At 43.0% G+C, this 24,078-nt stretch overlaps 2 protein-coding genes across 5 annotated transcripts in view; both read left to right on the forward strand.

The window, feature by feature from the left end:
* The first annotated feature begins 565 nt into the window (after positions 1–565).
* Positions 566–24,078, forward strand: part of Trim24 (tripartite motif containing 24) — a 104,751-nt gene continuing 81,238 nt past the window's right edge. For 2 of the 4 annotated variants that reach the window (XM_050147902.1, XM_050147905.1), the window contains exon 1: positions 567–1,286. In XM_050147902.1, the coding sequence (XP_050003859.1) occupies positions 917–1,286 (370 nt within the window). In that variant the 5' untranslated portion in view covers positions 567–916. Of the gene's footprint in view, positions 1,287–24,078 lie in introns of all 4 variants that reach the window. The other 2 variants (XM_050147903.1, XM_050147904.1) reach the window with 2 other exon arrangements.
* LOC126505161 (cytochrome c oxidase subunit 6B1-like) lies at positions 13,915–14,336 on the forward strand. The gene has a single exon (XM_050147914.1). The coding sequence runs from the start codon at positions 13,981–13,983 to the stop codon at positions 14,239–14,241; it is 261 nt and encodes an 86-aa protein (XP_050003871.1). The 5' UTR covers positions 13,915–13,980; the 3' UTR covers positions 14,242–14,336.

The following is a 24,078-nucleotide window of genomic DNA, read 5'->3' on the forward strand; positions in this document are numbered from 1 at the left end:
TTTTTTAAAATTCCGACGTTTTTGTAATTTCTCTCCCTATACTTCAATCTCATTCATTCATCAAAGAGACGAATTCAGGGCCACAAAAAATTCAAGCTGCCTGCACGCTCCCCTTTCACACAATGTCTGTGTGCTTGGCTTGCACAACGTGTTTTGGTTCTTTTCTCATCTGCACGTTATTTACTACTCCTTCATCCTCCCATGACCCTCCCACGATCTACTCTCTACTCTCCTCTCACGGTTCGCGTCTTGTGTAGTAAGAGCAGTTTTCCAAGCAGTTTCTTAATTAACCAGGCTGGGAGACAAGGTGGAGAGCCCCGCCCCTTAGGCGGGGCCACAGCTGCGGGCCGAACCAGGCGCCTTCTCAGGCTCCTTAACAAACGATCCCTTTACTATCTTCAGAGCCGAGACACACACAGCGAGCCAATCAGCGGCTGCAGCTCTCGGCGTCCGGAGAGGGGCTGGCCCCGCCCACTCCCAGCCTCCCGCGGGGGCCGTCCGAGCCTCGCGGGCTCCCGCAGGCCCCGCCCCCCTGGCAGGCGCGGCGGCCATTGGCTGGCGCGCCGCTGGCTGTCGCCGCGGTTGCTGGGAGAGGGAGGTGGGGGCGGGGCCCGCGGTGGTCCAAGGGGCCCGAGAGAAAGGCTGCTGGGCGCGGGAGGGCGCGCTGGGCGGATTCGAGCGTCTCCGCGGCGGTTTGCCTGCCGGCCCGCGCGGCGGCGTCGCGGTGCGGGAACCGGTCCCCGTTGACAGCTCCGCGCCTTCCGGCCGCGCCACTCGGGTGGCGGCTTCCTCCCTGCGCTCCCTCCGCGAGTCCCCGCGGCCTCTCTTGAGGAGGAGAAGCGGGGAGGCGGCGGAGGTCGTCGGGGGCGGCGGGCGGTGAGCGCGCTCCCGCTTCCCCGGCGGCGGCCGCAGGACAATGGAGGTGGCTGTGGAGAAGGCGGCGGCGGCGGCGGCGGCGGCTCCGACCGGGGGCCCCGCAGCGGCGGCCCCGAGCGGGGAGAACGAGGCCGAGAGCCGGCAGGGCCCGGACTCCGAGAACGGCGGCGAGGCAGCCCGGCTCAACCTGTTGGACACTTGCGCCGTGTGCCACCAGAACATCCAGAGCCGAGCGCCCAAGCTGCTGCCCTGCCTGCACTCGTTCTGCCAGCGCTGCCTGCCCGCGCCCCAGCGCTACCTCATGCTGACGGCGCCCGCGCTGGGCTCGGCAGAGACCCCTCCACCCGCGCCGGTCCCCGCCCCCGCCCCGGGCTCCCCGGCCGGTGGTCCTTCGCCATTCGCTACCCAAGGTGAGAGGGGCCCGCGAGGTGGCGGGCGCGACCCGCTGTCACGCGACTGGGGAGGAGAGAAGAGGGCCCCCGGCTGGCCGAGCGACTTGGCGGTCCCTCACTTTTGAGGCGCTCTGACGACTGCGGCGAGTTTGCAGCTCCCCGCTGCCTCCGCGAAGCTTTGTCCGGGTGCCTATGATCCGGATCAGCTTGTGTCCACCCGGGTTCTGCGAGCACCGGGAGAGGGGGAGGAAGGGATGGAGATGAAGTGATGGAGAGTTTCTTTGATGATTGATTGCAGATTGGTGACCGCCTTTTTCGAATCTTGCGCGTTCGGGGCTCCTTTACCTTAATGAGTTCCCTCTCCTTTAGCCCCTCCGTTAGGGGACAAAGGAACCGGGAGAAGGAGTTTTGTTGTCTGCCGCTTTCGGAGATCTTATTTTGAGCGACACTATAAAGGACAGAAAGTAAATAGACTTCCAAAGTGTTTTGTACGCAGAAGTTGGAAGTTACTTTCTCTTTTGTGGTGTTACTTAGTAATTAATTTTTGACAGGTAGTTCCCATTGCTTATGTTAACAGGTTTAAAGCATTTAAAGAAGAATGTTTTTATTTGTGAGAACGCTTGAAGCTTTTAACTTAATACTGCAAATATTTGGGCAGATTGATGTCTTTTAGAAATACGAAGTAACGGGAAAAAAGAAATCTGTTTCTGTTCGTGGTTTTTTGTTTCCTGGTGTGTGTGTGTGTGTGTTGTTTGGCTTTTGTAGCAGCCCAGACTTGTTCACAACTAGCAGTTTTCCCGCCTCAGCCTCTCCAGCGTGAAGGGCATGAGGGGCACAGGCATTAGCCATCATACCTAATGGCTAGTCACTTTTAACATCTGCTTGGGAATAACTCCTTTGAGTTAATAAGTTAAATAATTACACTAGGTCGGGATGCAGTTGCGGGCTTGGATTGTTGTCTTAGACTCACTTAGATCTTAGAACAGTCTTTAGTTATAGGAAACTATTTTCCATGGGTCTCTATTGTTATGCGGAGCCCACCAGAGACCACTTAGACATAATCTATAGGCAATTGAAGGCTTTTATATCAGTTGACTGGGACTACACCTAGGTATTTAGGGTGCAAATGTAACCTGTGTTCTCAACCTGTGAGTTAAGATCCACCCTTACTACCCTTTCATAGGGGTCGCATTGTAATTCATAACAGTAGCAAACTTAGACTTATGGAGTAGCTACAAAAGCATTTTGTGGTTGGGGGGTTCCCACAACATGGTGAACGGTATTAAAGAGTTACAGCTTAGGAAGGTTGAGAACCACTGCTTTATAGCTCAAAGAGCTTTTTTTTTTTTTTCTCCCTCTCGATACAGGATTTCTCTGTGTTGCTTTGGAGCCTCTGACTCAGAGATCTGCCTGCCTCAGTCTCCCAAGTGTTGGGCTTAAAGACTGCCCAGCTGAGCAAGCAGCTTTTAAAGGCAAAAACCATATCGTGTTACCTTGCCTGGCAAAGTTGAGGGGAGTGTGTGGGGGTGGGGGGTAGTACAAACAAGCAGGTTCACAGAAGCTGAGATAGGCAGTTTGCTGGAGGAGGAGCTTTGCACAAGCAGACCGTTTAACAGAAGCCAACATAAATTAGCTGGGCATCTTGACATCAGGTTCTTAGAAGAGTTTGGTAATTTTCCACAAGATTCTTCAAAAGGAGGCCAAACTTCAAAAAGCCCCAAATGGCCTGAGCAATAATACAAGATTTAGAGGAACCTCTGCACTATCTTGCCCTGTCACCTTCCCTGGTTGGTTCTGTGGGCATGAGTTGAAACAGTGACTTGACCTGTTCTAGCCCAGGCATGGCTGGTTTAAGAGCCAGTAGCTTAACAGTTTATTCTCTGATATATTGGCCATGAAGTTGAGGATGCAGGGTCCCACAGTTAGCTGAATCTAATAAGAATCAACAGGCTAATGCTGATAGTAGGGTGGTCATCCTTGGGGACCAGGTAAACAAGGAACTGATAACGATTATCTGATCTGTGTCTCCCTTCTTTAAGGTTTTCCCTGACCACGGCAAGGTTTTCCTAATTATCCCTGATTGGTTGACACAGAAACTGGAAAGTTTCTCCCAAAACCTTGCCATGTTTCATAAAAAAAGGTAGATCTAGCCTCCTTCAATTCTGTAGGACTACCTCTGCAAGGGAGGCAACTTGGTTCTCTAGCCTAGAAATAGATTTCTTCAAATGATGTAAGTCTGAGAGTATCTGGGAACCGAGTTCCCTAAAGTTTTGATTCCTGACAATCAAGGCTGAGGTGCCTATGGCAGCTTCCCTGGCTGTTCCTGTCCCTACTAGAATTGGGACCTGTTTAACCTTTAACATTGAGACAAGGCCAGGTTGAGCTTTCCTCTCTTCTCCATTATAGGCATATATGTACAGGATAACATAGACCAGTATATATAGAGTTAGGGGTGTGACTTTTCAGTGAGTTAGAGGAGGCATGTTTAATCGAGCAAGTCAGGTAGGGAGCTTCAGGGGCATGAAAGAATATACTGTCTTCTGGGCAAATATTGGTTCACTTGGGTGTTTGAGTAAGCCTATTGTAAGGTGAAGAATCAGCAAGATTATAAATTGAGGACAATATGCAGGTAGATACATTGTCCTTGGCAGGGCAACATTAGTAGGGTATATATAAAATTTGTAATTCCTGAAGGCCTTTTTTCTAGCTAGTCTTCACAACCTGATAGATTCACATTGTTTTAACCCTGGAAGGGACATGAGAGAGCCTTATCCCTGATTTTTCTGAGTTCCCATGTCTATGTTTGGGGCTGATAGGAATAGTGTATCCTGAGTTAGTAAACTGGTCAGTCTGAGGAGTCTTAAGGAGTCTGAGGTCCAAGTGACAGTCCATCTGTCATTGACCTTACTTAGTGGCTCTTTATTTTTTAGTTTGGAGTGATGACTCCAAGGGATGACACCAGCTACTTGTACTGCAGTTGGATTATTTTTTATTATTAATTTATTTACTTATTTTGTTTTTTGAGACAGGGTTTCTCTGTAGCTTTGGAGCCTGTCCTGGAACTAGCTTTTTTTTTTTTTTGGAACTAGCTCTTGTAGACCAGGCTGGTCTCGAACTCACAGAGATCCACCTACCTCGGTCTCCCCAGTGCTGGGAGTGCTGGAATTAAAGGTGTGTGCCACCACCGCCTGGCTGGACTGCAGTTGGAGTGGTGAGGATGGCTGGATAGAGTCCCTTCCGTACAGTTTCAGTTTCCAGGGTCCTTTATCCAAACCAAGTCTGGCAGGAACTGGTGGGCAGATTTTCTTCACAGTCTGGTCAATGGCCTGGCAAGTCCCTGCTAAGCCTACAAGTATTTGAGAAGGCAATGATTAGACATTTCTGTTTGGAGAATAGTTCAGGGTTTGGGGAAGATGGGAAGTAGTTCCCCAAACATAATTTCAAAAAGAAGTAATTCCCTTCTAGTAAGGTGTACAGTGGGCCCTGAGCAGGGCAAAGGGAGGATCACCAGTTTCCAGGATCAGTTTAGTCGGAGTCTCTTTAAGAGTTTTATTCATCCTTTCTTCCTGACCTGAGCTCTAACCTATATTCACAGTACAATTTCCAATTAATACCTTTCTCAGAATTTCAGACTCTTTGGCAAGGTTATTGCTGGCCCCCAAAGCTAGGGGCAGTTCAACCTAGGATTTATTTTCTGAAGAAGTTTCTCAGTAACTATTGGAGCACTCTCTGTTTGGGTAGGGTGGGCCATCTCGAGAAGGTGTCTACAGACACCAGCAAATATTTATAGCCAAAATAAGTCTAACTCCAAATGTTCCCCAGACTCATTTCCTCAAGCCTGGATCCTCTGTGGGATCTTCTCCTGTTGGGGTTTGCCTGAGTACAAGTGGCACATCTAAAGTGATGTATTTAATTAAACTTTCAAATTGGGAACATAATCCCTGGGTCTGAGGAATTCAACAGTTTTCGTGACTCCTAGGTGGGTGGTTTGGTGGCGGTCCATAACCCATCATCTTCCCAAACTCATGGGAAGGATGGATCTGCCATTCAGCAACACTTGCCATCCTTTATCCTGTATGGCTAGTTCTTGTTTTCAGAGGCAGTCTCTGCTGGTGTGCATTATGAGTGGTCTCATAAGCTGGGCTCTGGCAGGACATCTAAGACTTGGAGAGGCCATAATGCTTCTAGGGCTACTTCCTGGGCAGCCAAGTCAGCTGCTCTATTATCTCTGGTTTCTGTGGAATCTTCTTTGTGGTGTCCTTTGCAATGGACAGTGGCTACCCTCTTGGGTAACTAGATAGCTTCTAATAGGGCTAAGATTTCTTCTCTGTTTTTGGTTACTTTCTCTGCTGAAAAAGTTCTCTTTTCCCTGGGCCATGGTGAAAGCATATTGCCTGTCAGTGTGTATGGGGACAGCATAGTCTTTCCCCCAGTAGAATGCTTGGGTCAAAGCTAAAAGCTCAGCTTGTTGAGCTGAGGTTCTCCTACTTAAAGATTGTGCCTAGATAGTCTTATCTTGGGTCACTACTGCTACTCCTCCATACCTGATACCATCTTGAAGGAAACTGCTCCCATCTGGTGTCACCATTGGGACATTAGTCAGATCAGGCCTGATAGACTAGATTAAGTTTGTCACAGTCTGTCACTTCAAGACAGTCATGCAGAGGTTCTGTCCAGTCATCATCCCACAGGAGACTGAGTCGAGGGCTGACATGCAGGGTTGATCCAGAAGCAGGACTTTGTATTGGGTCCCCTCACGCCACTCCAGGCATTAGATATCTTTTGGGTTCCCCAAGAGGGCCTCAATAGAATTTGGGGTTGCCAGGAACAGTTCTTGCCCTAAGTAAAATTAATTTGTCAGCTGCTTTTACCAGCAGGGTGGTGGCAACTATATCTCTTATACATGCTGGTCATCCAGCTGCAACTGGATCAAGTCTCTTGGACAAATAGGCCACCAGTCTTTTCCAGGGTCCCAGAGTTTTCATGAGGTCCCTTTTGGGAATGCCTCCAGCTCCATCCACATCCACAAGTAGAAGGGCTTAGTAAACGTCTGGAAGGGCCAGGGACCTTTTTCAAGACTTCGAAGAAGGCCCTCTGCTTAGTCTCAGTTCATTCCAAAAGTTTTGTGCCTCTTGTGCTGACGTAAAAGGGCTTGGCTATCTCAGCAAATCCATTTTCGTAACCTCTAATACCCAATTCCCCTAGGAATTCCTGTACTTGTTTTCTCGACGTGGGAGCAAGGATTTGCAGGATGGCTGAAATACATTGTAGGGCAGCAAATGCTTTCCTTCCTCTAGGTTGTAGCCTAGTTAGTTATATGACCTGAGGGATACACAGCTGAACCTTCTTGGTTGAGACTCTGTACCCTAGGGCTTAGAGGGATTCTAAAGGCCTTCTGTTGCCTGTCTACATTCCTCCTCAATGGCCAAAGATATGAGGAGGCCATCTATACACTGGAGTATACACTGCTTTTGGATATTTTTGTCTAAATTCCATTCTTGGGGCTTCATCAAACAATGTTGGTGAGTTTTTTAATCCTTTCTCCTGGTCTGTTTCCTCTCATCTGTTTCTCTAAGGGCAGCCATCACCACATGGGAGAGCTTATTTTCCTATCTTTGAAAAGTTGACATCTGTTCATCCCTTCAGATCCCTTTGTCTTAGTTAGGATTTCTGTTGCCGTGAAGAGACACCATCACAGCAACTCTTATAAAAGAAAACATTTAATTGAGGTGGCAGCTTACAGTTCAAAGGCTCAGTCGATTATCATCATGGTGGGGAGCATCAGCAGACATTGTACTGGCTACATCTTGCTCAGAAGGCAACAGGATTCAGACACTGAGCAGTATCTTGAGCATAGGAAACCTCCGCAGTGACACACTTCAGCCAATAAGGCCACACCTACTCCAACAAAGCCTCACCTTCTAATATTGCCACTCCCTATGGGCCTATGGGGGCCAATTACATTCATACTATCACACCCTCTAATTTCTGCAACTTCCTTCTTATTTGGGAACAACTACATGACAACAGTAATATTAGTGGCTCACCAGTTATCTGGGGCATCTAGGTTTATGGAGGTAAACAACCTCTATGCCTCACAGGGCCTTTCCAGTAACTCAGCGGGCAATTTTGTCATCAGGCTCTTGAGTATCCTAACCTACCTTGGATAAGTTGGTAGGGTTTATGGCTGCCACTTTTAATCCTCACAATGATGTTTGGCAAGAAGTTTCCAGTACCTCCTTACCTTCATTGGTATTAGAGTCCCAACTGAGTCCAGTTGATGGGAGGGTTCACAAAGTAGAAGGTTCTCTCTGTTACGCCTAAATTATGGACCTCCAAATGAATTCACAGAGCCTGGTTTCCAGTGCAAGTTCCATGAGGGTCTTTAATGTAAAAACTTGAGTTAGAATCACCCCTTTTCAGCACCCCAGCGTAGTATGGCCATGAACCTGGGGAAGAGAGAACTTTTAAAGGGGAAACGCCATAATCAGGGGAGTTCATGTCCTATCATCTTGGGATTGGGTAAGTAGGGCATAGGATAAGGTAGTTTCTGAAACCATTGGTCAGTTTTGGGGCACAAAACACTAACAGCTATAAATTACTGGCAAGGTATCTTCAAGGACAGGATGTCTCCTAGGAACATCTGGACCTCGTTAAATTTTATGACTCTTCTCCTTAATTGTTGATGTCTTAGGGTATCCCTTCAATTTCCACTATTGCAGCATATTTCTAGAGCTGAGATCAGCCCCTCTCCCCTGCTCATTATATAGCCTAAGATGAAACCCCTTCTTTAAAATGGAGTTTGCAAAGTCCATTTTTACAGTACATCTACCCAGCCCCAGAGCCTACTACTTTTCAGCCCAGATTTGGGTATCCTTGGCTATAGTCAGGGTAGCCAGGAGGTCCTGGCAATTACCCCAAGTCATCTTGTGTGTATAAAATCTCCGACATACTGATGAAGTCCTGTCCTAAAAGGGAGGGTTTTGGGTCTTCTTGATTATATAAATCACTGGTGGAGAAAGGGACCACTTCACTTCCCTCAAGGGGAGAGCAGATAATGGCCTCACAGCCTCAGACAAAGCCTGTCTGGCCTCCCCATAGCCAGAGGCACTCACTGTGTAAGTGGGAGAGAAAGGACCAGATGTAATAGCATCAACTCCTGGCCTCTCCAAGGAGAACCATTTTTCTGTAGCCCCTTTCACATTTCTCATTGGTCCAGTCAGAACAAAAGGAGGCAGCATATCCATCTCTTCAGATGGACCAGGCATAAATTAGCTGGGGCATCTTGGTCTCAAGTTCCTAGAATTGAGTTTAGTAATTTTCCACTGGGCTTTCTGTCAAGGAGGTCAAATTCTAGTCAAACCTAAAATGGCTTCTGCAAAGATAATAGATGGAGGAACCTCTGCACTCCCTTACCGTCTCACAGAACACTCAAGTTTATGCTATTGCTATTCATAATAAACTGCCCATTTGTCTGATCCTTGAGTTACTTGCCCTTGTTCGCCATCTGTGAAAGAAACTTGGGCTACTTTATTAGGGTTGCAGGTGAGGTGGAATATCCGATCATTCATTGTAACTTGTTTCAAAGAGGCTTATTTACTGGAAAGGTAGTAAAGTATAACTTAAATCTTATTCTTCTGTTTGTTTGTTTTTCAAGATAGGGTTTCTCTGTGTAGTCCTGGTTGTATTGGAACTCATTTTATAGACCAGGCTGGCCTTGAACTCAATGAGAGAGCCGCCTGCCTCTGCTTCCTGAGTGCTGGAGTTAAAGGCATGCACCAACACTGTCTGGAAAATCTTATTTCTTGCTTGTTTTTGAGACACGACTCACTATGTAAACCCTGACTGGCCTCTGCCTCCTGAGTGTTGGTTTCAAAGGCATGGCATGCTCTATCAGGCCCAGATAAGTCTTAGTTCTTAAGTTCTATGTGTATGTAATACTTATGCTGGGGAATAAGCCTTGTGAATAAAATCACACATTACCATGAAGCCACCAGTTCTTAATTCTTAGGCATATTTTAAGGTTTCTTTTTGTTCCCCCTCCCCCATGTTCTTCTTAATGTGTGTTTTGCTTGTATGTATGTGTGTATAACGTGTGCGTGGTCTACAGAGTGAGTTTCAGGACAGCCAGGATTGTTATCACAGAGAAACCATGTCAGAAACAAACAAGTGAAAAGAAAAGGAAACGTTTAAATAAAAACACCTTTTTATACTAAGGAAAAGACAAAATGAACCCTGTGTAAAGGCTTAAGGTTACTTATTATTTAAAGTAAGTTCTTTCTAACCCAGGCTGCCCTTGATTGGATCTGTAGTGATTGATCTTCCTGCCCAAGACTCACAACTGCTAGCTAGGATTACAGTTGTGAACCATAACATCTAGCTATTAAAGATTTTGTTAGTTTTAACATTTTGTGTTCTTGCATCTCTCATGACTTACATTTGGAAGTTTTCCTCTCCCATCATGTAGTCTCAGGAGGATTGAGATCCCTCATAACCAGGCTTGGTGGCAAGCTGTGAGTACCTGTAGAGGCCAGAAGAGGCTGTCAGATCCCTTGGAGCTGTAGTTAGAAGCAGTTGTGAGTTGCTGATGGGTGCTAGGAACCAATCTTTAAAGGAGTAGCAGGCCCTCTTAACTGATGAGGCATCTATCTCTCCAGTCCCATCCGTGTTCTCCCACCTCTAAGACGTTTGATTTAATTTTGCAGTGTTGGGAGAGTAAGCCCAGTCTCTCTTGAATGCTAGGCTAGCACTCTACTACTGAGCTGTGCTGGAGCCCTCCCAATTTTGTTAACTGACAATTTACAATATAGACACAATTGGGGAGTTGATCTATTAACTAATGTTAGTTCCTTGGAGCTGAGTCATTATAGTGATGTGATATTTATGTTTTATAAATAAAGCTTGCCTGAAGATAATAAAACTAAGCCCCTAGAGGTCTGGCAATGGTGTTGCATGCCTTTAACCCCAGCCTTAGAGAGGAATATAAGACCTGGATGAGATAGGACCTTGCTCTCTTTCAGTCTGAGGATTTCTTAGAGGTAAGAGCTCTCTAGTGGCTTGACTGTTTTGCTTTTCTGATCTTCAGGTTGAACCCCAATATTTGTCTCTGTATTTTTATTACTTGTGCTACAGAGTCATAGCAGAATCCCCCCCCACACACACCCAAGTGCTTTGGCTTTTTATTTTGATCATGTTTTTTTACCTCCTAAACTCCCCCCAGATCCCACCTTCCTACCCAACCAACTGTATGTTCTTTCTTTCTCTTTCAAAGCACAATTAAAAACCAAAACATCAAACAAATTAAAAATAAAAGTCAAGTACAGCAACAAAGAATACAAAGATGAAGCAAAAAGTTCATAAAAAAATAAGAATATTAACAACAAAAACATGGAGTTCATGTTGTGTTGGCCAACTACTCCTGGGCATGCTTGATATACCCAGGGATGCTCCATTGGAGAAAACTGATTTTTCCCTTTGCCAGCAGATATCAGTTGTAAATAGCTTCTTGTTTATAAATAGCATCTTACTTGACCCTGTAAAGGTTTGTGGGTGCTGCCACAGTCACTGAGTTCATATGTGCATTAGTCCTGTTGTGTATAGATGACACTTGGAGTCATCTGTCACCTCTGGCCCTTACAATCTTTACAGTCTCTTCTGCATAGATCCCTGAGCCTTGAGGAGAAGGATTTGATGAAGTCATTCCGTTTAGGACTGAGGGATTCAAAGTCACTTTCTGTACATTGTCCAGTTTAGTACTCTGTGTTAATCCCCATAGATTACAAGAAGCCTTTCTGATGTGGGTTGAAGGAGGTACCGATTTATGAGTTATAGCAGTATATCATTAGGAGTCATTTTAATTGTTGTGTTCCTTTAGCAGAATAGTAGTACTAGGTTTTCCCCTAGGCACATGACCTATCTAGTTTCATATTCCTGCTCACTTTAGCTATATTGGGTATGAATTCTACCTCGTGGAATGGGATTTAAATACAATCAAAAAGTATTTAACGTTGGTTTCTGTCATAACATAGGTGTCATATTACAACAGTATATATCTTGTGGGTAGATCATTATTATAGGTTAAATGGTTTGTAGCTGGATGATATTGATGATCAATCACCTTTGTCCTCTGTTTCAATTCAGAGTGCCAAGACCAGGAATGCTAGTCAGTAGAGATGAAATATCTAGTTAGACACCTGCTAGATTTTTCCATGTTCAATGACATAAGAAAGTGTTGTTTTCAGCTAGAGGCCTTACCATCAGGTTGTAGAGAGGAACCAAGCCTTGGCAAGAGCAAGTGATGTTTAGGCTGAGGGGTTGTTCCATGGGACGCCTTTAGCCAATGGTTTGGCACCATGTAACCCATTCCTGACACTGGAGATTTCACTTGGCATTTTGGGACATTTTGATGAATCTTTTGGAGCATTCTCTCCCCTGTTATTTTGTGATTTCATTTAGATTTCTTACATATATGTATATATTTTCAGAAGCTTCTATAGCAGTGTTTCTCACCCTTCCTTTTACTTAGACACTTTAATACAGTTCCTCATCTTGTGGTGACCCCCCAACCATAAAATTATTTTCCTTGCTACTTCAGAATTGTAATTTTGCTACTGTTATGAATTAAACTCTTAATCTCTTGCCTCCTGAGTGCTGGGATTAGTATATGAACTAACATGTAGGTGCTGCTCTTAACTTCTCAGCCATCTCTCCAGCCTCCAGCTCAGGGTTTTTGGAGGTCTTTGTTACTGTTTTTGAAATCTTGTCTTGGGCTCTTTCCCTTCAGCATCCTCCATCCTCTCCCCTTGCCTGGGGTTACAGTTACCACCTGGATTTCTGATCACCACCCCCCACCCCCACCCCCATCCCACCTCTGTCTGGGATTACAGTCACGACACCTGGGTTTGGTTTGGTTTGGTTTGGGTTTTGCTTGTTTTTTCTCCAAACACATGCGTATTAAGGCAAATGTTATTACCTAAGTTAAATTCCTCTCTGGCCCTGCATTTTTGATATACACTAAAAAGTAGTCTTCAGATGAGATGGGGAGTCATAGTGTATAATAAAAACAACAACAATGGATACATTGAGGTGAGGGAAAAAATAGAACTTTTTATTAGAAATTAACTTTGGACGTAATGATTGAAGGGCTAGGAGTTGAACTCAGTGGTAGGACACTTGCTGTGCACAGCCCTGAGTTTGGCCTTTAGTACTTTAGGTATGCGATACTTCTCAGTTGTAGGGAGCAGTTGAGGCTGCCACAACCTCTATTGGTAGTTTTGTATAGTTTAGGGAAAAAAAAAATAACTGTCATAATGTTCAACTTATCAAACACTACAGTTGTCCTGAAGTTACAGGTCTTTATATATTATAATCTCTATTTTTGTTTTGTTTGGTTAGTTTGCTTTACCAAACTCCCAAATTATCATTTATACGTGTTTTGGGTAAATAGATTTATGGAACTTGATAATTGTTTTTAAATAAAACGATTTAAGGTTATGGTTTACCATTTCTAAGCCTCTGTCATAAAACATGTAGTCTCACTTCATGGGAAGTCCTATATGGAGGTTGCTTACAAAAGCCCCTCAGTTTTAGCAGCCTTGGAAGTCCCTACATTGCATGGTACAGAACACATGGAAAGTGATTGTGGCAGGAAGTGATGGTGCATGCAGTTTGTGTTCCTAGCAATTTAGAGGCTAAAACTAGAGAATGAGTTCAAGACCACCCTGAACCTTTTTGTTTGTGTGTTTGTTCCTTCCTCCCCTCAGAGAAAAAGTGAAGCAGGTAAATAAGGAGTTCTTCCATTTGATCTGTACTCAAGGTTGAGCTGAACCAGTTTGGGATATTACAGAAGCAGAGCCCAGAGAAATCAGGGCTGCTCATAGTAGATGACAGCCTGGTGTTCCTGGGAATTAAATACACAATTAGCTGACAAGGAGATATGTGCTGTATAGAAAGCTATAACCATTTTGTGAGTAACTCTGGCTATCCTAGAATTGTTCTGTATATTAAGCTGACCTTGAACTCAGAGATCTGCCTGCCTCTGCTGCTTTCCAAGTGCTGGGATTAAAGGCATTCAATACAACTAATTCCTACCTGCTATCTGATTTGTGCTTTGTAGTATCAGCTATATGGAATTGATAGGTTTGTTTTTCTACCAGCCTTGATTTCTTTCAGTCCTTGAGGCCTTATCCCAGCTATGATAGTGATAATATTTGTCTAGGCAGAGCAGCATTAGAGTGACATAGCAGGTACCTCATAGGCACTTTAGCAGTTCACTGTAAGCTTAGGAGCAGTGACCAAAAGGGGAAATGGGATCAAGAATTTGAAAACTAGCAAGTTTCTTTGTTTGGGAACCACGCTTTAAGTGCATTTGATGACTTGGAATTAATAAGAAGCTATCATTGTTAACGTGGCATTTAAAAATGTTATCTCTTGGGAGCTTGAGAGATGATTCAGTGGTCAAAGTCATTGCTGTTCCTGCAAAGGACTGAGGTTCCTGGCACCCAAATTGGATAGCCCAACTGCGTGTATGTAGCTCCAGGTCCAGGGATTCTGATGCCCTCTTTGGCCATCTTGGGTACATATAAGCATGTGGTGCACATACAAACAACCACAGAAACACATTAAAAAAATAAGATTTTAGGACATTGTCGCCTTTGCTTAAGGGTCACATTGAACTACTGCTGCTCCAGGGCAGTCTTTAGGAGTTGGCACCATGGCTGAAGACATCAAGACCAAAATCAAGAACTACAAAACTGCCCCCTTTGACAGCCGCTTCCCAAACCAGAACCAGACCAGGAACTGCTGGCAGAACTATCTGGACTTCCACCGCTGCGAGAAGGCAATGACCGCAAAGGGGGGTGATGTCTCCGTGTGTGAGTGGTACCGACGTGTATACAAGTCCCTCTGCCCCATATCATGGGTCTCAGCCTGGGATGAAAGCAGAGCAGAAGGCACATTTCCTGGGAAGATCTGACCTGGCTCCACCCACCTCTCCTCTGTTCGCTCTCCTCCCCCTGCAGTAAAGGGGGACCTGGGTATATGATGGTCCCTACTCTGGGACCCTGAATCATGATGCAACACCTAATAAAATTTCACTGAAAAGTTTGAAAAAAAAAATAAGATTTTAAGAGATCTCAAAGATTTTATCCTTTTAAATATTTTTATGTTTATGTAATTTGTTATGTGCCAGATATACTAGTACTATAATAGGTACATATTAAACATAGGATATATATACAGATTGTTATACCTAGTTCATTGTGCACCACAAGGAAGGAGGAGACAATGCTGTTTCTCCTGACAGTGCCAAGTAGGGGCAAAATCAGGGTTTATAAGCACACACACACACACACACACACACACACACACAAATCACAAACAATTTGTTGCCACATTATAGCTATAATTTTCACCAATCAGAAATCAAAGATTAGGGACTTTCCTTGTGTGTTCCATCATTATCAACTAACATACAATGCAAGCCTTTCAGTCCAACCAATCAGATTTATTTGTTCTTTCTGTTGTTAGGGACAGCCATGATGTTTCTAGAAAACTAAAGATGCATAATGGCTATTTCTATGCTTTAGGGGAGGAGGTTGGTCAGCCACTGGAAAGTTCCCAGCTCCCCTGGGGTTTGGGAACCTGAACTTTATTTCACTCTGCAGGTAAAATGGAGTCTGAAGTCAAAATGGCAGTACTTAGGACAAAATGCTTTTGCCTGCCTCTTAAAATACTTTTTTTTAAATGGCATAAATCATAAACATAAGCCAAATTACCTCACTTTCTTCTTTTTTTTTTTACATAGTTTTCAAAAATTTTTCAAATGCTTATCCTCCTGTTGATTTGTATTTTCTTGAGCCCTGGGGATCTTATGTTTGGTGGCAATTGCTGATTTCAGCAGCTCCCACCTATCCTCCTGATTTCTTCTCATATTACTGGGAAGAGACCATGAGATTCCTAGAGTCTATATCTCTATACAGGTATATGTTCTTTATATGTTTCCTTCCTGCTGTAGACTTCATTGTCATGTGACTTTTCTTTTTTTCCTCTTTTCGTTGAAAGTAGTTTTTTTTTTTTCCCTCACATAGTATGAGATGATTACAGTGTCCTCTCCCTTACTCCTCCCAGTTCTTCTCCCCACCCACATCCCCAATCTGGGTCCACCCCTTTTATTAGAAAACAGGCTTCTAAGGGATAATAAAATAAGAAAAAACAAAAACTTCAGAACAAGACAAAGCAAACAGAAGACAAAGAGCCCAAGAAAAGTCAGAAGAAACAGATAGAGACACAGAGACCCCTCATTCAAACACTTAGGAATCCCATAAAAACACTAAACTGGAAGCCATAATATTATACTCAGAGGATCTGTAGGGTAAAAAGAGAGAAGAAAAAAACATAAATAAAATAAGGTAAAATTTAAAAAGGCCACACCTTTAATTCCAGCACTTGGGAGGCAGAGGCCAGTCTGATCTACAGAGTTCCAGAATAGCTAGGGGCTATACAGAAACACTGCCTCCATAGATGGGATGGATGGATGGATGGATACATACATACCCGGACAGAAGGAAGGAAAGAAGGAAAGGTAAAGTAAAAGCCCTGGCAGGACATTATGAGGCAAGGAACCTCCAAAGATGCTGTTAGTTCATTTTCTGTTGGCCATCTACTGCTGAAGAAGCAGCTTAAGAGTAGTTTGTTTCCACAGTGAGACTTCCTTGGAGAAAACTAAATTTTCATTTGCAAATGTTTATCAATTAGAGATGGCTTCAGCGTTAGGGATTGGGGGCATGTATCCCCCTTTCTATGCAGTCTAGTGTATACCAGTATAGGCCCTATGTATCAGTTTCGGTGAGTTCCTATGTGTATTGATCCTGTTGATTTAGATATAGGACCTTGTTTCCTTGGTGTCCTCCATTCACTCTGACTCAGTAATAGGTTTCAATATAACACCTCAAATGGCCCTAAATTTTAGCTGTCTCCCTCCCTCATTTTCCCTCTCTCATTCTGTTCTCCCCTCTACCACACACTTGATCTTCCTATTTAAACCTCCCCATCCATCCATAAGTATTTCTTTTCTAATTCTCTTTCCTAATGAGATCTTTGTGTACCCCCTAGTCCCTTACTCTATACTTAACCTCTGTGGTTCTATGGATTGTAGTTTGGTTATCATTGACATAACAGCTAATATCTATGTATCATTGAATACATGTCTGTTGTCTGAAGGTTTTTTTCTGTCCTGCCTGGTCCTTATTCTACTTTGTGCCTGGTTGTCCTGCCTTTACTTCCTGCCTGACTACTGGCCAATCAGCGTTTTATTAAAATACAATTGACAGGGTACAAATAATTGTCCTACAGCACCACCACCCCTTCTTTTTAAGGAACAAGAACTCTGATTCTAATATCCTTTGTTTAGCTTTTCTCCTGACCATTATCCATAACAACTTGTAATCAACATTCTAAACAAAGGAAAATATCCATAATCCATTTTTTTGGAATATGGTTGTAGTTTTCCAGGTTACTTCCTGCTGGTTGGGGGCACTGATAATCTTATGGGGACCTAAAGAAAATTTAGAATTATCATCAAGTCATGACTAGAGCATCCTGTGAGGCTTGATCATCTCAGGCAGTAGTCTTGAATCACAGAGGTCTGACTGCCTCTGTCTCCCAAGTGTTGGGATTAAAGGTGTGTGCCACCACACCCAACTACACTCTTTCTTTATTTTATTTTAACCTTTTTCTTTTCTCTCTCAAGCCTGCATATATTCTTAACACACTGTAAACCATTATTTAGAGGTTTTCTTTGTTTTTGAATCCTCTTTACTGTATATCTCTCTTTTTCTGACGACCAGAGTCTTTAATTTGCTAAGCAATATGGCTAGGATTAAAGCCGTGGCTTTGACAACTGGATCCGGCCCATTCTTTAGCTTTCTGAGAGTCCAGCCTCATGGTGGAGGTATCAGCCGGAGCCATGTTTATCACCACAACTCTGTGATGTTTCAAGGTCTGTGGTGCCGTCAAGAAGCATGCTGTACGCTATTCATAAACACCATTTAAGTGTTTTGTGGCAGAGCCTCTTAAAAGGGCTGCAAAGTTTTTACATCTAAAGCTGAGTCAGGAAGCTTCTCTTAAACGAGACACATTTGCTTCTAGAAAACAGCCCACCTGAGAGAATGCTGCTATCAATAAGCCTTGCTTAGTTCTATTCTTTTCCCAAGCTCTCTCAGGCTTACTGTGGATGCAGTTGTCTACACGTTGAGCACCATTCTGTTGTCTTAAGGTTCAGTGAGATAGTCACATCTTGCTTCCTCTGAGGCTGGGTCACGACTGCAGACTAGGACTTTCTTCTCAGAATTTTCCTGTTCTCATCACCCCACCTCTACCTCTTGCTGGTTGTCCTGATTATACTTCCTGCCAAGTTACTGGCCAATCAGCTTTTTATTAAAATATAATTGTGAGGGTACAAACCATTGTCCTTCAGCACATGTCATGTGACTTTTTTGGGTATTATGGTCTCTCTACCACTTTTCTGATAATCCCTTTGAGGCCTATCTGTCTGTCTGTCTTTTGTTCGTTCTTTCTTTCCTTCCTTTCTTTTAAATTTACTTATTTATTTGTTGGATACAGTGTCTGTGTAGCCTTGGCTGTCCTGGAACTCATTCTATAGACTCTGCTGGTCTCTAACTCACAGAGATCTGCCTGTCTCTGCCTCAGTGCTGGGATTAAAGATGTGCGTCACCACTACCATCCAATGAGATTTTCTTTTTTCTTCATCTTACACTTTGGATGGTAGAGTAAGAAAATCACCTAACAGCCTGTAGGCAGAGACTGCACCTTTATTTCCTGGCCACCCAGACCGAAATAATCACACAAAAATTACAATACTGTTTGGCTGATGGCTCAGGAATATTTCTAGTTACTGCTTACATATTAAATTAACCCATTTTATTAGTCTATGTATTGCCACGTGGCCGTGCTGTTACCTCATTTTCTTGTTTTATTTGGTGTTTAACTGGCTTCTCTCCCCTTCGACAGCTATGCAGCCTCTGCCTGGCTCCACCTTCTTTTTCTCTTACCTCTGCTTGGATTTTCTGCCCTGCCATAGGCCAAAGCAGCTTCTTTATTTTTGTTTGTTTGTTTTTGGTTTTTGAGACAGGGTTTCTCTGTAGCTTTGGAGCCTGTCCTGGAACTAGCTCTTGTAGACCAGGCTGGCACACCTGCCTCTCAAGTGCTGGAATTAATGGCATGTGCCACTACCACCAAGCTTGCAGCTTCTTTATTAACTAGTGGTAATAAAACATGTTCATAGCATACAGAGGGGAATCCCACATCAGTGGCCTCTGCTTTAGGAAGAAATTACCAAGGAGACTTGGAAGAAAGAGGAGAATGTCATAACTTAGATACTAAGGAAGGAAAGTGCAACCTTGAAATTTATGAGACGCTGTCTCAAAAAAAAAAAAACAAAAAAAAAAAAACTGGTTTATAAGGCCGCAAAAACCTAGTAACACAAGCAAAAATAAAATTATCTTATGGTTGTATATTTTGTAAAATAGAACACTTTACATATATGTGTGAAATATGTGAGAAATTAATGTTCTACATTTAAAAGAAAACTATTTGCTCCAAAGAAGATCTACTATTCTATCTTGGCATTAATGCTGTGTGGAACTGTAAGAAAGCAAGGTACTTTACCATATTGTCAATGGGAATGCTGTGTGATAAACAGGGAAAGGGATTTAGCAAAATTGAAAATTCACTTTCTGTTGACTGTATAGTCTTAACTTACAGGAATAAACTTCAAAGATGCAAATACAAAAGCATAAAATGTGGTGCTCTATTGAAAGCAGTGAATGTCACTGAAGAGATAATAAAAAATGAAAGATCATCCCTGTAGACCAGTATTTCTAAAACTTACTAATTCTGGGACCTTTAAAACAGTTTCTCTTGTGGTAGTGATCCCTAGCCATAAAATTATTCTTATTGCTACTTTATAACTATAATTTTGATATTGTTATATATCATAATACAAATATCTAATAAGCAGGATGTATTTTAATTATTACAAGTTGACCATAATTAAAGCATAGTGATTAATCACAAAACAATATGTAATTATATATTGTGATATTTCTATTGAAGCATGGTGTAGTGTGAGTAACACTCTTAACAGTGAAATACGTTGTTACATTTTGTGGCAATATGAGTAAAAACCCAATGTCAGTGAGAAGGTTGAGATTGCTTTTTCTCACCAGACCAGAAATTCTTAGGGCAGTCTTTGCAAGAGCACAGAGAAGATCATCTTCCACAGCAAGTCTACCGCTGTGTTGAGACTTGATAACCAAGCTGGAAATCCCTATTTCACACAGGTACTTGTTGGAAATGGAGGAAGATGAGACACAGGCTCAGACAGAGCAGGATATGACTGCAAACACTTGATCCAGAATTGTGTAACTGGCACTGTAGAGAAATCAGTTCTCACTGCATCTCTGTTAATAAGAACATCTTCTACTTTGTGAATGGGCTCTGGAAAGTGCAAATGGGCTGTCAGGAGATTTGGAAAATACGATGGAATTTCATCTGCAAGCATGTGCAAGTGTTCTTTCTCAGAAATTATCATTATAATCCTTTTGTCTGGTTCAGTGTCGTGTTCCTCAAAGAAAGCAGATAAGACAATATGTAAATTCCATTTTCATCCATTTTTATTTTAATTTTTTACCGAAACTGAAGTTTTCATTTCGAACGATTGTATCCTTTCAGATAAATCGTGACATGTTACATTTGGTCCCTACAATAATAAATTTAACTCATTCAAAAGAAATCGAGAGAGAGAGACACACAAAGCTTAACATCTCTTGGGAAAAGGTTTGTGGTGTTTGAACAGATGGTGCTTTCACTATGCTATGATGTTGATCAGGGTTTCAATGTCAGTATGAAAGAGTCACCAAAAATCGTCAGAACTCATTGTATGATTCTCTGGTAAATATTAGCAGTGAAGATGCTGCCACAAGAGTTACAAGAAGCAATGAATAACGTTGTAAGTTCTGTCAATTTTGTAAAGGCAAGCACTTTAAACAGTTGACTGTTTTTGCAACTGTGGTGAGTTGGATGCACTGAAGAAAGCTCTGCTGTTTAACACTGAAGTGAGATGGTTGTCAAGAATAAGGGTTTTTTGTTGTTGTTGTTTTTAATTTTTTGGTTGCTGGAGAGACAGCCGTGGGTGCTGGGAACTGAACTCTTACATTTTTAGTTGTGAGCCGAGCCTTTAATGGCTGAGCCATCTCTCCAGCCCAAGGATAAGTTTTAGCATCAAGTGTTTTGGGGCTTGATGAACTCAAAACACATTTATTTAATCAAAAAGCAAGATCACAGTTTGAAGCACTTTTCAGACATGAATACAGCCAGATGATAAAAAAAAAATGAATTGCTGCCAGGTGGTTGTACTGCCCCCTTTAATCTCAGCACTGAGGGGGCAGAGGCAGAAGGATCTCTGAGTTGGAGGTTAGCCTGGTGTACAGAGCAAGTTCCAAGACAGACAGGACACCCTGGCTCAGGGGTGGATGGGTGGGGTGAGGAGGGTGAATTGTGGAAAAGAGCTCATTCAAGATGGCAAAGATGTCAACCATGTATGCAGTTTTCTTAGATAAGGAAATTGCACTCAATTGCATAACTGATTGCATAAGAATTTGTCTCCAGTCATAACTCCAGTCATGTCTTTGGCTGCTGGCAACAGTAAATCCTTAGCAGTGGTGTAAGGCTTTATAACCCTGGTGATTGTGAATGCCACCAAATATGAAGCTTCGATGGCTGGTAAGGTTTGTTTTTGTGGTATTTGTCAAGTCTGACTTTCTTGAGTCCATCAGCTTTCCTGCTAAAATAGTTGGTATCCTTGCCAGCAGAGCTCAGGTGCTTGCTATCAAATGGTGTATTAGTTTAGTGTCAGAAGTCAGCTTATAGAACTTTACAACAAATAATGCGGTTTCTCAATTCCTGCTGAAACTGTTGAGGTAAAACCATATTGTAAAAAACCCTCACTGTGTTTTCTTTTCTTAGCGTTCTTCTGTACATGACCCATTGTCATGGGATAGTGTTCTAGTGAAAATAATATATAACAATAGCTTTAATAATACGAAAGATAGCTGGGTGGTGGTGGCGGCGCACACCTTTAATCCCAGCACTCAGGAGGCAGAAGCAAGCATATCTCTGTGAGTTTGAGGCCACCCTGGTCTACAAGAGCTAGTTCCAGGGCAGGCTCCAAAGCTACGGAGAAATCCTGTCTCACCCACCCCCCCCCCAACAATAATAATACAAAAGATATTACATGGCATAGTTCAGTCAATACAGTTCATTAAAGTTTCCTCTAATTTACTGTTCTGTGTTGGATTTTTTTAAACTTTTTTTACATACCTGTTAGTATCACAATGCTGTAGTATTCACACATCAACCACAGCTGAATATAAAAAGATTGATCAGCATTCGCATCCAGATTAAGTTCACATGGTGTGTGCGCATGCGTGCACACGTGTGCCAGTAGTTGATGGTTTTACATTTATCCTAGTAATTAAAGCTTATGAAGTCTCATTTTACCTTCAAAGCTGCTTTCAGCACAGTGGTTGCTTTCACACACATGTGGCTAGCTCCAGTAAGTACATTATGGCTCCAACCCTGTCACATACACCTGTATTTGTTCAGGGTGTATGAGATGGGGTTGGCTCAATGATGTCATCATGCTGGGTACTTGTGTGTGGGCATATCTGCATGTAGGTGGACCTGCCTGGAGACGGGTAGAGGAGGAAATGTGCACTTTCTGATGGTCTTAAGTGACCCCCTGTGATAGGGTCATTTGAGCCCCAAGGGGATCGCAGCCTGCAGGTTGAGAACCACTACTATAGACTCTTAGGGAGTGAATTCTAAGGTGTAATAAAGTAAGTGGAAATAGCAAGGCACAAGAGAATCTATACTTACTTAATGTCTTTTATGAAAGATATGATGACATTGTGTATTTCTTAGCTCTATCTACTAAAAAGAAGAGAAGATATATTGTGGTAGAATATTTTAAGATGCGTTACATTTGTTAATGCTCTGGAACATTTGTTTTAATGATGCAAAGATGTGTTGCATTCTTTTATGTTGCATTTGTTTAACTCTGAAGCTGTGATTCTTTGCCTGTCTAAAACACCTGATGGTCTAATAAAGAGTTGAAAGTCAGTAGTGAGGCAAGAGAGAAGATAGGCAGGGCTGGCATGCACAGAGAATAAATAGGAGGAGAAATTGGGAGGGAAAAGGGGAGGAGAAAGAGAAGGAGAGGAGGACGGGGGAGGGGGGCACCTAGCCTTGGAGTAAGAGTGGAAAAAGTACGATATACAGAAGTAAGAAAAGGCCCAGAGGCTGTAAAACCACCTGATGCCCAGAGGAAATAAGGAAAGCTGGCTAGAAACAAGCCATGCTAAGGCTGGGCATTTCTAATTAAGAATAAGCCTCTGTGTGTGACTTATTTGGGAGCTGGATGGTGGGCTCCCCCCAAAAAGCTGAAAGAGTAATAAGAGTAAAAAACATTTTGGCGTTCTAACGTGGGGCTAGAGTAAAAGAAAACTCAACAATATATCCTTGTGTTTCAAAATGTTGTGGAAGAACAGCTACCAATAGGGGTGTGAGAACAAAAGACGGAATTAAGAATGAGCAGTGTATCACAGTATTGATTCTACGAGGAGTCAGCTAGACTGCTCAGTGGGTCCAGGCACACTGCACAGGGGTGAAGACCTGAGGTTGATGCTCGGAACCCACATAAAGATGGAAAGAGAACCAACTGCATCAAGGATGTTCTCGAGCCTCCACATGTACACCCATGGCACATGTACCTACACATTGTGCATAGACACATACAATAATACATTTAAAAATACAACCAATGGACATTGTTACAGATTGTTTTGCCAACTTGTAAAGAACTCTTTTAGATTGATTTTAAATAACTGTTTACTGTGTTTTTCTAGTATATGGTATCCTAATCACAAAATAACATCTTGTAGTTTGTTTAGTGATTGTTCAACATTACTACTTACTAGTGGTTGTTTGAAAGTATTTAAGTTTCATGTGTCATAAAGCATATAGCGAATTGGGTTAATGTTGCTAGGCAGAGGAATTCTCAGGGTAATGAAAGCCCCAGGGTAGAAGCTTGCAGTGAATCTGAGAAAAAATAATGCTGGAAGAATTTCAGATTTCAGGAAACGTGTTCAACAGAACACATGTAGTACTCATAAATACCTGATAGTGAACATTTTGGAAGAGATTTGTATTTCTGCTAGACAGCTTGGTACTAATTTGGTGATATCTGTAAGCAACTTTTATCTAGTTTTGTTGTTTTGAGAGAGTCTTACTATATATTCCTCCCTAGCTTTTAACTCCAGGTGGTCCTGTGTCAGCCTCCCAAGTGCTGGGATTACAGAGGTGCTCTGCCTTGCCTGCCTTATGTATTTTATCGATGTACTTTTGTGGTGCTGATACAAGGAAAATCAGGGTCACTTTTTGGGGATGATCCCATCTTCTTAGGAGTGGTTCCTTGGCCAAAGTGATTAAACCAGCCCAATTGGAATATTAGTTCTACACCCAAGTCAGAGGTTCAGCAGTGTTAAAGAAGAATCCAGGGTCCCTCTTGTACATGCTGAGCTATCGCCCAGCAAATACCGTGGGGGGGGGGGGAATGCAGCGAGGGGAGAGAGTGGTGCTGGGACACAAAATATATTAGTGCTCTACCATTGAAATGTATTCTTAGCTCCCTAGCAAGCTCTTTTAAATGCAGATACAGGCGATTCTTCCAGGA

The sequence above is a fragment of the Alexandromys fortis genome, unplaced genomic scaffold (assembly GCF_014885135.2).
Source record: "Alexandromys fortis isolate MF-2015 unplaced genomic scaffold, M_Fortis_MF-2015_v1.1 scaffold_57, whole genome shotgun sequence".
Taxonomy (NCBI): domain Eukaryota; kingdom Metazoa; phylum Chordata; class Mammalia; order Rodentia; family Cricetidae; genus Alexandromys; species Alexandromys fortis.